The 14,521-nt window shown below is 44.2% G+C and overlaps 2 protein-coding genes across 2 annotated transcripts in view; one reads left to right on the top strand and one right to left on the bottom strand.

Moving 5' to 3' along the window:
- Positions 1–4,091, top strand: part of SYCP2L (synaptonemal complex protein 2 like) — a 32,898-nt gene extending 28,807 nt beyond the window's left edge. Inside the window, exons 31-36 of the mRNA XM_088675173.1 lie at positions 359–483; positions 618–712; positions 1,334–1,433; positions 1,511–1,581; positions 3,017–3,086; positions 3,707–4,091. Of these exons, the coding sequence (XP_088531299.1) occupies positions 359–483; positions 618–712; positions 1,334–1,433; positions 1,511–1,581; positions 3,017–3,086; positions 3,707–3,757 (512 nt within the window). The 3' untranslated portion in view covers positions 3,758–4,091. The remainder of the gene's footprint in view (positions 1–358; positions 484–617; positions 713–1,333; positions 1,434–1,510; positions 1,582–3,016; positions 3,087–3,706) is intronic.
- Positions 4,092–7,939: 3,848 nt separating this feature from the next.
- The window catches only part of ELOVL2 (ELOVL fatty acid elongase 2), a 45,308-nt gene continuing 38,726 nt past the window's right edge, over positions 7,940–14,521 (bottom strand). The window contains exons 6-8 of the mRNA XM_035126179.3: positions 13,217–13,341; positions 11,689–11,823; positions 7,940–8,282 (exon numbers count right to left, since the gene is read on the bottom strand). Coding sequence (XP_034982070.1) covers positions 8,148–8,282; positions 11,689–11,823; positions 13,217–13,341 — 395 coding nt within the window. The 3' untranslated portion in view covers positions 7,940–8,147. The remainder of the gene's footprint in view (positions 8,283–11,688; positions 11,824–13,216; positions 13,342–14,521) is intronic.

Below are 14,521 nucleotides of genomic sequence, written 5' to 3' on the forward strand. Positions count from 1 at the left end.
AGTAAATTTATATCTTACCCATCCTCCCAACCAAAGGAGCCCAGAACAGCAAAACACATTGCCATGCTTCCAGACTATTCCTTTAAAAAATGCTGCAGTTTGGTAGTGATTTCCCCAAGATACTGAGCATACACAAAGTTCTTTATTTTTTTTACTTGTTGAACTAAACACCAGCTTCCTTACTTGTTAGCACCCATGTCTATGGGGCTGAATTGGTTAGTGACCTGTTTGTTGTTCTGAAATATTCTCTCTCTCTCTCTCTCTCTCTCTCTCTCTCTCTCTCTCTCTCTCTCTCTCTCTCTCTCTCTCTCTGTGTGTGTGTGTGTGTGTGTGTGTGTGTGTGGTGTCTTTCTTGCAGGTCATAATTTAGAAGAGTTAGAGGAAGATGTATTTTTCCCCAAAATGTTTGAGGAAGGAGCTGGCGATTCGGAGGTCATTGCTGCATTTGAAAGCTTCACACACGTATTGAAGAAAACGTTTTGGGTAACTAATTTGCAACTTCACGCTTATTTTAAGTGCACCGCAAGTTGCTTACAGACTGACATGAATATTTCAACACGTATCTTCATCTGCTCCCAAGTATTTCCCCCATTCTAATTTGCTGGCATTGTGACTAGTCTAGGTACAAGAGGATGGCGATTTATACCCAAAACGTTCTGAGGACGTCTGAACAGCATATTTTGGCATTATTGAATCAGATTCATCAGAGCCGGTACGTGGCATCCATCAAATAACTGTGTGGCATCTCTTCTGCAGTAATTGCTGACAAAGGCCTCAAGTCTTATCATGCACATGACCTGTTATTGGTACAATTGCAGGAGGTTTGTAAGAGGAGACTGCTGTAAAGGTAAAGGGACCCCTGACCATTAGGTCCAGTCGTGACCGACTCTGGGGTTGTGGTGCTCATCTCGCATTATTGGCCAAGGGAACCGCCGTACAGCTTCCAGGTCATGTGGCCAGCATGACAAAGCCACTTCTGGTGAACCAGAGCAGCACCCAGAAGCGCCGTTTGGGTGCACTGTTCTCTAAGCGGCTTTCCTCCCTTATCTCAGTCAATGAAAACTGTTTTCCAGCTTGTGTCTTGCATTTTATTGGGCTTGCTTTACTAGTCCAGCCCAAGAGGTGTCCATCAGGGAGTCACAATGCATTGCATGTCGAAGGACCTAGCTGCCAGCCAGCTGCCTGGTGTAGTAGATGGTTCTCCTTATTCTGTTTTCCATGTTGTGTTTGCATATCTCTCCCCCCCACCCCGCTCTGTCAATTCGCATTAGTGAGATTAGTGTAAATGCTGCTTTCCTGAAGCGCTAAAATGACTTAGGTTTGTCCGCAACAGGCTGAATGAACTGGAACGCTTCCACAAGACGGTTGCCCAGGAACTTGCCAATCTCGAGAAGAGAACTCTGTTTCTTTCAAACCTTGAGAAGGATACTTTGGTGTGTGTATTTCTTTTCCATTTTATTTGTTATCTGTGGATTGATTTAACGACTCACGTTGAAAACGTTTGTTTCAGGAATTTTGGACTAAGCAATCCAACAAACTCAACAGCAAAATGAACAATTTTTGTGTTCGCCAAATGCAGAGGTATTTATCACCTTGCTGTCTGTCCAACATTCACCACCTAAAAAATTGTGCACTGTTTTCCTCCGTCTGTTGGGTTCGCTATCTTCTGGGTACTTTCGCACATGCGTCTCCACATCACTGACACATCACTGGTGTCTCCAAATGGCACAGCTGGAAGAAGCAAGCCCAGTTGACTGGGTGTTCCTTCTACTGTACTTTTATTTTCACACGGCCACCCTAGAGTGGGTGGGCGGGTGGGTGTATATCTGCTCGTGCTTTTCCAGATTATTTTATTTGAACAAAGATGCGCTTCTGCTGCCAGGGACATTGGATTTCCCCCAGCAATTCTCAAAGCCGCAATAAATTGTAAGTGTGGGGAAGCTGAATGCCCCTCCTCCAACAAGCCTGCAGCACAACTCCTGTGTAAAATGTAAATGTCAATTTCCTTATCTATCACCACAATTTCAAAAGCCATTTATGAAAAATAATATAATGGCATTAAAAAAAAAAGAATCAGCCCATGCAGAACCAGTAATCCTCAGGACATTTGCTGAACCTCGGCTTCCTGGCTCCTGTTCCCATTATATATTGTAAAAAAAAACAAAAAACTTTTTTTAAAAAGAGGAATAATAATGGTGATGCTAAGGGCCAAGTTGCATCTTACACGAAATGCATCTTTAGTTTTGTGTGTGCATGTGGTTTGAGGTATTGTTTTCTTTCTTTTTAAAAATAACAGCCATGGTGCACCACACACACACACACACACACACACACACACACACAGTTTGGATGGAGGCTTGTGTAGGGGTTAGTTCTGTAGTTCTGTTCCCATCCCTGTTTCTTTCATAGTTTGGACTTTGTAGCAGGAGGAGAAGGTTAAACCCTCCCTGATCTCCAAAATCCATGTAGCCACTATATTCTCAATTGAGGATCTCATCCTTGCATTCATAGATAAACTGTTGGGAAAGGAGACTGCACCAGCGAAGAAAGTTTAGGGCAGCCATAGACAACCTTGGCTCTCCAGATGTTTTGGAACTACAACTCCCATGATCCCTAGCTAACAGAGCCAGTGGTCTGGGATCATGGGAGTTGTAGTTCCAAAACATCTGGAGAGCCAAGGTTGTCTATGCCTGGTTTAGGGTTAAGCAGGTTGAAATGTTTGGGGCACTTTATGTAGTGGGTGCAATGTTCAACAGTGTGTCACTGGCTTAGATGCCACCGTTGCCCATCCCAGGCTTCAGATGTCATCATACAAAGAGCTGCCTTAATACTGTTGGCAAACAACGTCATCTGGCAGCATCGTGAGCTGTAGAAGAGCTGTGTTCCCCCCCCCCTCTTTCCCTCTTTCCTCCTTGCTTCGGCCTTCACCCTGGGTTTTGACTGCAGCTTGGGGGAGCATGAGCAGTAACTTTAGTTGCACCAAATTAAACTATACCCATTTTGGTTTCTTTCATAGGATCCAGTCCATGGATTCAGAGCTGGAGGGAGCAGCAGAGAATCTGGAGGACGCAGCCCAAAATGGAAATGTAAGGGCTGTAGCTGGGCAGATTTCCACACATTGCATGCTGAGCGTTAGGTGTGAGTCTTGGGAACTATAAGGAGGAGCAAAGGCTCTTATTGAACAGGCAAGATGGCAGTTCTTTAACTATTTAACACCTTGATTTATAGTCGGTACATCTCTGAGCCAAACCATGCCTTGGGACAAATCCACAGGCTCCCTGAGAGGGCTGCTTTGGTATAAACTGGCTTGTTTTAGCATGCCACCTGAAGCTTGGCTTCAGACCAATCGCAGCCTGTAACCAAGGTTTAGTCCTGGTGTGTTAATGGGTTGGGTGTAAGTGTGAGAGTACTACTATTTCCTTATCCCTTTCCATAAAGGGTTTGCCGCGGTCATTTTTCGTAGAACAAGGCTTCCCGCAGTCATAATGGCTTTTGTCTGTTCCTGTGATGTGTTGGTCCCAAACGTATGAAAATACTTAGGGTGGTACTCAGTGGCAGTGGGACTTGGAGTAGACCTGTTGAAGTTAACAAGCCTTAGGTTCATTTATTTCAGTTGGTCTCCTCTGAGTAGTACTCTGTGAATAATAGGTAAGGACTGTGCTGTAAAGCATTGATAGATTTTGCATGCTGTTTTTCTCCCCCGCAGACTGAGGAAGCAGTAGACCACGAGAAGGAGGGAAGCAAGGCCTCTGACTGATTAAAATTAATTTAAGCTGACCTGAAGAGCCCAGATCAAATGCTGACGTGTCTGAATCATTTCTTAAAATATGCTGGACAAATGTCTTCAGTCCATAGCTATAAGCAATTGTCCGTTAACATGTACTTGATGCTTAAATGAGTTTTGCTCTCTCTCTTTCCCACAAGGGGGTAGTGTTGAGGGGTTTCTGGTGCCAACAATTTGTGAAATGCATAGCGTAGCTGATATTTCAGTTGATATCATTGCTTCCCATCCTTATCTGTCATTTATATTTTATATACAGCCAATTGTGTTAGTAATGTTGTAAACACAAATTAAAAGATAACCTTCTTCTAACAAGAAGCAATTGTTTGAGTGCCCCCCCCATTTCTTATAGGAGGAAAACTGTTTTTATTATTTTATTATGAATTAACTCTTGCTTGACTTGTGTGGTCTGCTGGACACAAGTGGTTCCATCTAGCAGTGTTTGGTGTGGCCCAAATCGCAGCTCAGTTTTGCCTGCCTCAAGTGCCCATGAAAGGGATTCATGTAGCAAAGAAGGTAGGGCAGCGCAGTTCTTAAAAGCCACGACTTCACATTTAATGAGCACCTCAAAAGGAAATGGGTAAGAGTTGTCTTGTACCTGACAGAGTGCAGTTTCCAAATTACTTACTTTATTTTATTTATTAGATTTATATACAGCCCTTCATCACAAGATAAAAATACAAGGTAAAAGCACAAAGAAATAGTTAAAACAGAAACATCAAAATAATAACCCCCACTCCCACAAGCACACTTAAAATGCTGTAGAATGTTAATCAACCAAAGGCGTGGTTGAAGAGGAATGTTTTCGCCTGGCGCCTAAAGATACTTAATTGAAGGTGCCAGACGAACCTCCTCCACAAATGAGGAGCCACTGCAGAAAAGGCCCATTCTCGTATGGCCACACTCCAGACCTCTTGGAGAGGGGACACATGAAGAAGGGCCTCAGGTGATGAACACAAGAGTTTGGGTCAGTTTATATGGGGAGAGGCAGGCTATAATGGGAAAATAATAGGGCATGTAATGGGTGATTGAATGTGGCTCCCCCCCCAACTTAGTGCTGAAATAAATAATTAACACCCTCCCCCTTCCCCCACCCGCGTTATGCCAAATCTTGGGTATTTTCATATTCCAAGCTATTGCACTGTCACATAGCAAGAACAGAAGACCGCAAAACGCATTGACTGTAAAATGTGTTTTATTTTCAACGGCAAACACTGATACAGGAAAATAATTTCAGAAGTTGTTATCCTGATGGTTGTTTAGAATAGCAGCCTGTTACTAGTTTTTGCGTATTCAGACATGTACCTGATTACGATTTTATCAAATGGTTTTAAATCTACAGTGTATTTTTCAGCCCTTTGAAAGATTGAGTAAGGCAATGTTCCTCCCCTTCCCTGCCCCCCCCCCACCCGGCACATCCTTCAAAAACAAAACAAAAACCCTTTAAACCCAGGGGTGGGGGTGTGCAGTTGCTAACACTCCCAACAACCTCCAGTGCCTGCCAGCCTGGCCAAGTTGGATGGGAGTTGGGGCTTCAGCAACACCAGCAATAGTTAGCCACCCCTGCTGTGAATGTTCGCCGTGCAGTAAACTCTCATACCTGAACTAACATATACCAGGAGATCTGAGAGCTCCTCGGAATGGCTTGTCATTTTTGGATGAATTTCACATCCCCGATGCAAAGGTTTTCAGGCTGTGTTTGGATTAAAAGTGTGTGTCTGTCTCAGGTTAAAATTCAAACAACTGTTTGTTCCAATAGTTGTTTTCAGCAGTCACCAAGTGTTGGAAGTCAAGTGGAACCATGTCTCCCGGAGACGAAGGAATCAAGCACCTATCACGGCTTCAGCAGGCTACATATCTGTAGGTTGCTGAACATGGGAGCTCCTCAAAGAGATGGGGATTGCTTCAGGCATTATGGAATGCTGGTGAGAATTTCTATGCCAGAACTCTAAATTCAAGTGGATTTTATTTGAGTAAAAAAGAGGCAAGGAATTAGTCACTTCAAGGATCTTTCTGGCAACACTCAAGTGGTCATTTGGTTTCATGTAGTGCTGTGTGTACTACCCTCTTGAGGGAAAAATTGTCATTGCTTCCTGGCTTCCACTTGAATTCCTAAAGGTGGATGGTTTCTAAGAATCAAATGCTTAGGGTGTTTTGATGAATCTCATTTTCTTACACCCAATGTGATACTGTTTTGTTGTTTTGCCCATCAGTGGCAACAGTTCATCTTCATAAAGGCATGGTGCATATATTTGGGGGGCCCCTGTCTTCTAGCAAAGCTTGTTTTTCCTCCCCAGAGTAAGTCCTACTGATTTCAGTGAGAATCTTTTGCAAGTAAACCTGCTCAGGGTCATAGTCCTTGTGCTGACGCTGAGCTTTTAGGATTCTGTTGTGTCCTGCTCCTGGACTCCAGACACAACTATTTCTTCCTTTTCCCAATGTTTCTGCCTCCTCATCCTCCAGGTTTTAATGTGTGCCAATTACATTTGGAGCCATCAGTCATACCAAGTTAGGGTGCCAAATTGTCTAAGGTGGCCGGCCTTGCTTGCACCAACTGGGAGAGGGGGTGGCCAACATGGGAATGCAATAATGGATGTGTGGAATGGTAAGTGGTTTTTTTTTTACACTATCTGCAGGCAGCAAGGCTGAGCTGTCTTAGCTGTAGTGCTGCTGCTGCTTCCTCCTGCTGATGTTTTGCCATAGTACAGAATCAAGCAGCTGCTTGGTAGGCTGAATTTCCAAGGTTCATATTGGGCATAAAAGCAGCATTAAACCAAGCTCTGTCACTACCAACGTCCATCAGCAGCAAATGTTAAGTGCCTGTTAAGTGTCCCACAAGATAAAACTCTTTGAAAGGGGACTGTATGCTTTGGTGACACTTATGAATGTGTGGCAGAATCTAGCTTCTTACCACTGTAACCGTAGGCCATAGCATCCGAGTGGCGAACAGGCTTAATCTGCTGGTAACAGACCACACCTAAAACAGGTATGGTGGCTGCTACGGTAGAATAGAGTAGAGAGAGAAGCACTTAAATGTTGGAGAAGGTGGCTCAAGCATGTTTCAGCTTTATGGACCCACAGCAAGAAATGAAACGGGGGTTCAGCTTCAAAACGGGCTGCTGGTGGTGCAAGTGATCTGACTTGTCATATTTTGATGCTAAAATCCCACACACCGGACACAGTAAGTCCCATTGAAATGGGTAGGATTTATTTCTCAGCAAACCTGTATAGGGTTGCCTTAAAAGTCTCATCATCAGCTGTGCACTTTCATGCTGCAGCAATAATGCTGCCTGCCTGTAAACAATCCACTCTTCCTGGTTTCCACATTATTGTTTCACAGGAGGAATATTATGGTGCATCTAGTGAACTTGTATTCTGCAGTGTCGCAGATTTAAAACCAGGGGGTTGGATATAAACCATACCTTTCTTGGTGAGCCAAGGAAGCAATGTGAAGGGTAAAAAAGACAATAGCAAGGTTGCAGTTGGCTCTGTCACGTGGCCGATCACTACTTAGCATAACGGATTATGCCCCAACACATTTTCTGCAAGGTGATCTGCAGCTGGTGTACCTCTCGTTTCAGGAAATTTCGGGTATAATTGTTTCTGTTTTGTTTGGTTTCCATTTACGTATGTTGCCGTATGTTTTGTTACTGGGTATACCTATTGCAGCACATTTTTAAAGGGTGGCAGCAGGTACACCAGCGTTTGGTTGGTTTCAGGGCAGACAATGCAGTTCAGGTGTTCTTAGTTGGCACGTGAAGTTGGAGGAAATTCTGGAGCACCTTACACTGCCTCTTGCTAGAACTTGGAATAAGAGTAGTCCTCTTACTTCTCTTTATCCCCATGAAGATAATAACAAAGCTTTTTAGTATACAAATCATTTTCCCTAGAATCCAAGGGGGGAAAACAAATTTAGTGTCACCATGCAAACATACTAAAACACACACTTCTTCCTAAGACAGAGATTATATACTGTATGTCTGCACAACTAATACCTGTGAACCGGCCGCTGGTTTCAATAGGTAGGATTTTGTTCAAAGCACCCACCACCCCATACCTTCAACATTCCAAGGAACAACTCTTGTCAGGCATTCTGCCCATATTTAAAATTTACAAAATGTGGCTTTGTTTTGGCTGGGTGAAAGAGACAGCATGTCCTCACCATTTCGATGGAGGTATTTATCAAAACGTTTGAAACTACATTGTTAAAAACAAGTAATCGTGAGTTAAACAAGGGAGTAAAAATTGTTAAACGTTAACGAAACAGAGTCAAATCTCGTACTAACTGCCTGGTCAACTCGTATTTTGGGGGGCTTTAGCAAAAAAAAAAAGGATTCTGTACACTACAGTATAATAAAATAATTTCTTATTGTGCTTTTTTGTTCAGAGCACCATTAGCTGCCATTATGTAGTCTTTATGGAACCCATTCTTGACTTCTGTGCAAACAGACTTCTGAGAGGCCTCTTTTGTATTGGTTCTTGAAGGTCTTTTCCGATACGTCTGGAAGGAAAAACAGAAGTAATCAAAATTAGGGCCATCCTCTTCTAAGTAGATTTGAATGTTTTTAGCCATAGCCAAAGTTCTTTTTCCTGTAGTTAAAAAGGATACAACAGCATGTCTTCTATTTTAACAGTTTCCACTACAGATAGTGCCTCCTTATCCAGCATTTTCCCCAAAGGCTTCTGTCTAATGTACTGCTAACATTTCTCCTCACAAAATAAACACTCGGGGCTGTATCCAACTAAGGTTCGCATCAAGTAGACCTGTTGAAATTAATGAGCCTGAGCCATGGATGCCAGGCATCCCCAAACAGCGGCCCTCCAGATGTTTTGGCCTACAACTCCCATGATCCCTAGCTAACAGGACCAGTGGTCAGGGATTATGGGAATTGCAGTCCAAAACATCTGGAGGGCCGAAGTTTGGGGATGCCTGCATTAATGGGTCTACCCTGAACAGGATGCAACCCCAATTGAATACTAGCCTTCATCAAGCGGGTGTTACGGCAACTGCTATAACATACTGCTGTTGGCTGTAGAATATCATACTAAACAGAATGGAGTAGATTAGATCTCTCTCTGCTTGCACTTAAAATGTCACACCTAGGGAGAAAGTGCATTCGTTATCCACCAAGAAATCTCTTCCAGAAGCTCAGAAAACAGAATGACAGTTGAGAAGAACAGAAATGTGCTCCTGGACTTACACAGAGAAACTAATTGCAGATGCATTTGTTTGAAATACAAAAAAAGAATTTCTCCAGCATGATACCATGTATGTGCTTGCTTTTGCCACTACTTATCAACCCTCTCTTAACAAAACCTCTTCCTTATAAGTTGCCTAAACAAACTCAGTAGACATCCTTTATAGAGGGCTAAAAAGAAGTGGATCAGCAAAACCACTAGAGGTCAGCAAGGCAGCAGCAGTTACCCGACTGCCTGCCACTGACCTCATCATCAGCCCTGCTGTGGCTTACTGGGAGGAAGAGGTGGAGGGGTGCTGGTGCAGTGCAAACCCATCAGAGGCCACATTGGATTGGCTCAGCCAGTGTGTGTGCACCAACCTCACCCCTCTCAGCAAGCTATAGAGATGCTGCTGGCCACCCAGACAACTGCTACAGAGAAGAACACCTACAACAATCTTAGATGTAGATCTATTGCATCTAGAAGTGATTTTATCTACACCTGACTGCAGGAAGAACTGCTGAGCTGCAGTATGCAATAAATTTACAGCTGTTTTGTAGTGTTTTCTCCCCACCTCCAGTATTGCTGTGCAAGATTTCACAGGAAAGTCCTTTCATTTGAGCCTTTCCCACAAAGATTAAATAGAGTATGTCACAGTAGTTGCATTCTGTAATTGGTGTGCTATTTCTCTGTGACACAACAGCATAAAATTCCAACCCTGTATGGAATTTTAAGGGGTTAGCCATGCTGCTGTTCTTTAAAAAAAATTAGGCACACAGATACGTACTTGGGGGACCTCTGTATAATGTTCGTGAAATTACGGTTGGCAGGGGAGGGATGTGCTTTGCCACTTTCTTTTTTTGAAAATGCAGGGTAAGCACTCGAGTGCTAGATTTGCTGAAATGTGAACAGCACTGAATGTGCTACCACCCCAAAGAATTTAGATAATAAAATAAGATAATAATATAGTGTAGCTTTGAGTACAAGAAGAACACTGTAACTCTTAACAGAAGAACAGCCTTGAAAAAGAAAAAAAGTAAGTGGAGCATGTGAAACAAGTTAATAGCAAAGCAAATTTATTGCACAGAAAAGTGATGTGGAAAAGGTGCTTGTGCTTTCTCCCTTAAGAATCTGTTGCTGGAACTAAAGTTGCCCTTGATTCTGGCCCATTCTGCACCCGGAGAAGGGATAAGAGCCACTGTAGGATAGTGGCTAGGGTGCTGGACCAGGATGTGGGAGACCAGGGTTCAAATCCCCACTGAGCCCACGATGCTCACTTGGTGTCCCTTGAGCGTGTGCGCGTGGGGGGGGGAGTGTTTCTATCCCCCAGCACAACCTGGGAGGGGGAAATTGGAAGGAGAACCCATGTTACCTTCAGCTCTTGGAGGGAAAGTGGGGTGTCGATCTAATAATAAAGATAATACTGGATTAAATATTTCAGTCCTGCTTCACCAAGAAAGGTCTGCCCACAGAAGCAACTTCTACATATGCAGCAGATGAACCTGCACTGCGAAGTTCAGTTGGGTCTGGGTCAAGCAGCCAGATGGTTTTCTTTTGATGTGAATGGCAAATGCACATTCCTACCCTGTTTCCCCTTTTTTAATACGTAGTCAGAAAGTAAGCCATGGCAGGGTTTTTAAGCATTTGAGAAATATAAGACATACCCCCAAAATAAGCCATACTTCCGCTCCGCGGAAACCAACCCCCACAGGCACCTCCACTCACAGAGTCACTCCATGCAGCTGGCACTGCAGGAGCGCGATCAGCTCTGAAGTGGCGCTCCAAGAGCTCCACTTAACAGCTGATCGCGCTCCCGCCTTGCTGGCTGCATCCCCGCGCTCCGCCTTCTCGTCCATCGCCGCCCTGCCGCTTCTGTGCTTGTCGCCACCGCTGGGCTCACTGCTTCTTCCTTGCCTGGCCTGGCCAAGGAGCTTGGAGCGCCCTGCAGCGGCAGGCGGAGCGCCTGAGCCAGCGGCCTCTGCCTGGCCCGGCCTAGGATGCCTGCTGCCCTGCCACCCGGAACCAGTGGCTGCTGCAGCGCCGAGCACTCAAGAGAACCGAGCAGCGCCCTGAGCCAGCGCCCTGAGCTGTAAAAACTGTACCGGTAATAAAAAAAATAAGACATCCCACCGAAAGTAAGCCACCCTGTGTTTTTTTGAGGAAAAAAAGTTATAAGACGGTGTCTTAAAAAAGGGGAAAGACGGTAGCTCGGCCTGCCCATTGTTTTCCAATAGCACTCCACTGTAGCCATTGAAGCATAAGTTTTGCCTGTATTTGCTGCCTGCTTGCTGAAGCTTTGTAGTATGGAGTTTGCTGGTTTCTGCTGAATTGGTGGGCACTCTAGTGGACTTATCTATCTTTTCATTATAAGTGAAGGTTCGGTTTGATTTTGCTGTCACGTTTCCTTTCCCCCACATTTCACGGGAACTGGATACCAGCAAGGAGCCTTGCAACAAAGGCTCTTAACATTGCAGAATTGGACACGCCGATAAGAAACATTATATCGCACTGCAGTGAATGTTGCATAATTGCTGACTGTGCTTCCTTCACCTCAGTGCCCCCTTCAAGTTCAACTCAATGAGCAATTTGAGGAAGATACTTAAAGTTTGTTTTAACAACCAGCATAGGGGGGGGGGGAACCAAGCCTGACTCCATTAAAGCTAGGAATGCCAAGTTTCAAGACACTCTGCATTAAGCATATGCAACTATCCTTTTCCTGTTCGACTTACCTGAACATAGAAGTTAACAAACAGAATGACCAGTGTGGCCATGTATGAAGACTGGAAGATGAGGCAACCAAATGGAAATCCACATGGCTTCACAACTGCACTTAGCGTGTGTGTAATGGTGAGCAAAAACTGGATCTGTTGAAGGAAGAAACGTCAATGCCCATCATTTTCAGTTACAGGTAGGTAGCTGAAGAAGTGTGCATGCACACGAAAGCTCATACCTATGACAAACTTAGTTAGTCTCTAAGGTGCTACTGGAAGGATTTTTTTAAATTTTGTTTTGACATCATTTTCATGGCTGATGGTTGTGTTGTCATTCTACAAGTTCCGCTCTACCACCGTTCACCTATGTATATTTAATACCCAGGTTGTTAATGGATGTTTTTTAAAAATGGCAGTTTCCCTTTGGAATGGCTGTTTTGCTGGAGAGAAAAGCCAGGGTAACTCCATCAATTCTGTTCAGAAAGTTACAGGTCACACCTTGACACCATAGCGGCAGTGTTGACTTGTTGATGCTTGTCATACTTGTTGATGCTTGTGGCAACACCAACAAAATTAAGGCCATTAATGTTTTAGGGGTTCTTACATATTCTGTTCACCTGGCCTTAATATCTTGAGTAGTTTATCCCAAGGATCCTGTTAAGTGCATGAAGAGCTGTGAAGCCTATGCAGAAACTCAGCCGTGCTCCAAATTGCAACAGGGTCAATGTGGCAGGTGTCATATCTGGAATGTGACCTGCCTCTGTGCCACACAGATTGTCCTTCGAATTTGAACCTAGGCAAGGCTCACACTGAAACATGGGGCAGTGTCAATGAGTAGAAGGATCAACTACAATTACACTGGGGCTACTTCTATTCCTGCCAGCACTTGGTATTGCTCCAGTATAGCATATTCCCCCACCCCACCCACAAAAAAACAACAACAGTTCTTATAAGATCCTTGTGGCTTTTCGAATTGATTTACTTCCATCACACTTCTCCCAAATACTGGCCTTGAGCAACTCATTGCCTGGCTGTGTGTTCCTTGCTCCCTTCTTCCAGAACATAAAGTCTCTTCATGGTTCTCCTGGCGGAGCAGCTACACTGAGATGGCCCCAAGCCTATGCAGAATTAGGCATATATACACATCCTAGAAGGTTTGTGTTGCAGACAGACTGCGGGATCAGACTTGGGCTGATTCACACTTTGCTTTTGAAGGCCCATGCATTACATGGCTTGCCGCATGCAAAAAATCCACCTGCTACATCATGCCGATTCCCACATGCAGCGTGAATGCGTGATGCAGATGTGCATATGCATGTTTGGAAGCTGTGATGGGGCTGTGACTCCTTGCCACTGTGCAAGTGTCCCTGGACAGTGAAAAAAAAGAAGGAAGATAATCTGCCTTGAAGAACTAAAAGCTTCCCCACCCTCAACTTTGTCTTCCATTGCAAACTGGCTCATTGCTAGCTCGACCTTGCTACACAGGATTTATATATTTATTTTCAGAACTATGGTCAGTACAGATGACAAAATGTTGTAAGCGTACCAGTTGTGCCTGAGTGAGGTATTTCTTCCACCACAGATACTTGCGCATGGATGGAATGACGGACAGTCCATAGTAGGAGTACATGAGGACGTGGATGAAACTGTTCAAGGTGGGTCCAAAGAAACCTGTGATTGAATTGAACACATTGTTAAGACCTTGCTTCTGAGAATCAATACTATGGTTCACTGGCAATGTAAAGAACTGGTGGGGTTTCCTTTGGCGGCCGAGCTCACAGCCTCTATTACCATGGCGTGGGAGTGTTACATAATGATGGTTCAGTGAGTTTATGCTGCTTTCCTTCTTGTAGCCTATATGGGTTTCTTTCTAACCATGTTCAAGTGGTGTTGGTTCTGGTGGTGAGTTGGTTCACAACTGCTGCTGGGGTGGCTAAAGCTGCTTTAAGGGAGAGATAATCCAGGCAGCTGGTTTGGGGCGCTGGACTGTGGAGGCGTCAGTGAAGCCATATCTCTATGGTGTCAGGTGTAGGACGAGCCTAACCCTACACCTGAGGCCATAGAGATGTGGCTCCACCGAAAGAGGATTTGCAAGTACCACTAAGTGGGTGGTGCCTGCAAAGTTCTGTGCATAGTTCTCTGCAAGCACGGGCGATTTGTCAGGCTTCGCAGGCTGCGCATTTGCTAGCATGGTTCGATTCCAAACTGCGGGCAAATACATGCCATCTGATGTCATTCAGATGTCGAATGATTGACAGATAGACTGCCCCACCTGTCAAACTCGATCTGTGGGGGATGGGGAAGATAGCACTTCGCTCTAGCCTTTGAAAAGTTTCTCACCCCAATATAATTATATGCAAGGAGAATAAAAGGGGAGATGGAAACGGGGGGGCAGGGGGAAGTTAATTAATGTAAAATTGGATTAGATATGTATATATAAAAAGAAGAAGATTAGATTAGATATGTATATATAAAAAAATGATTTTTTTTTCTTTTTACCCTTGCTCTAACCTTTTAAAACTGCAACTGGTTCTTGTGTTAATAGGCCAATTAGCTCAGAGTCATTTCCTTTACTTCACCTCACTACAAGGGGAAATAGATCTATGAGTCCCCTCCAACCTTTGCTTTGCTGGAGGACTACAGAAAATTCTTTCATCCTCAGTATTTCTCTTGCACAAAAGAGACTCAAAAAGGAAGAAGCAGGGGCTTCTGCACAATGCTCACAAACCAAGACCGGGATGGCATGCATGTGAGATTTGAACTAGCGATCTCAAGGAATGTGCTGCAGTATTCTAGCTGTTCTGTGCACTTTAATCCATCACATCATCTGTTTGGATACAGGAGGTGTCTG

Source organism: Zootoca vivipara, chromosome 8 (assembly GCF_965207765.1).
Source record: "Zootoca vivipara chromosome 8, rZooViv2.hap1.1, whole genome shotgun sequence".
Classification (NCBI taxonomy): domain Eukaryota; kingdom Metazoa; phylum Chordata; class Lepidosauria; order Squamata; family Lacertidae; genus Zootoca; species Zootoca vivipara.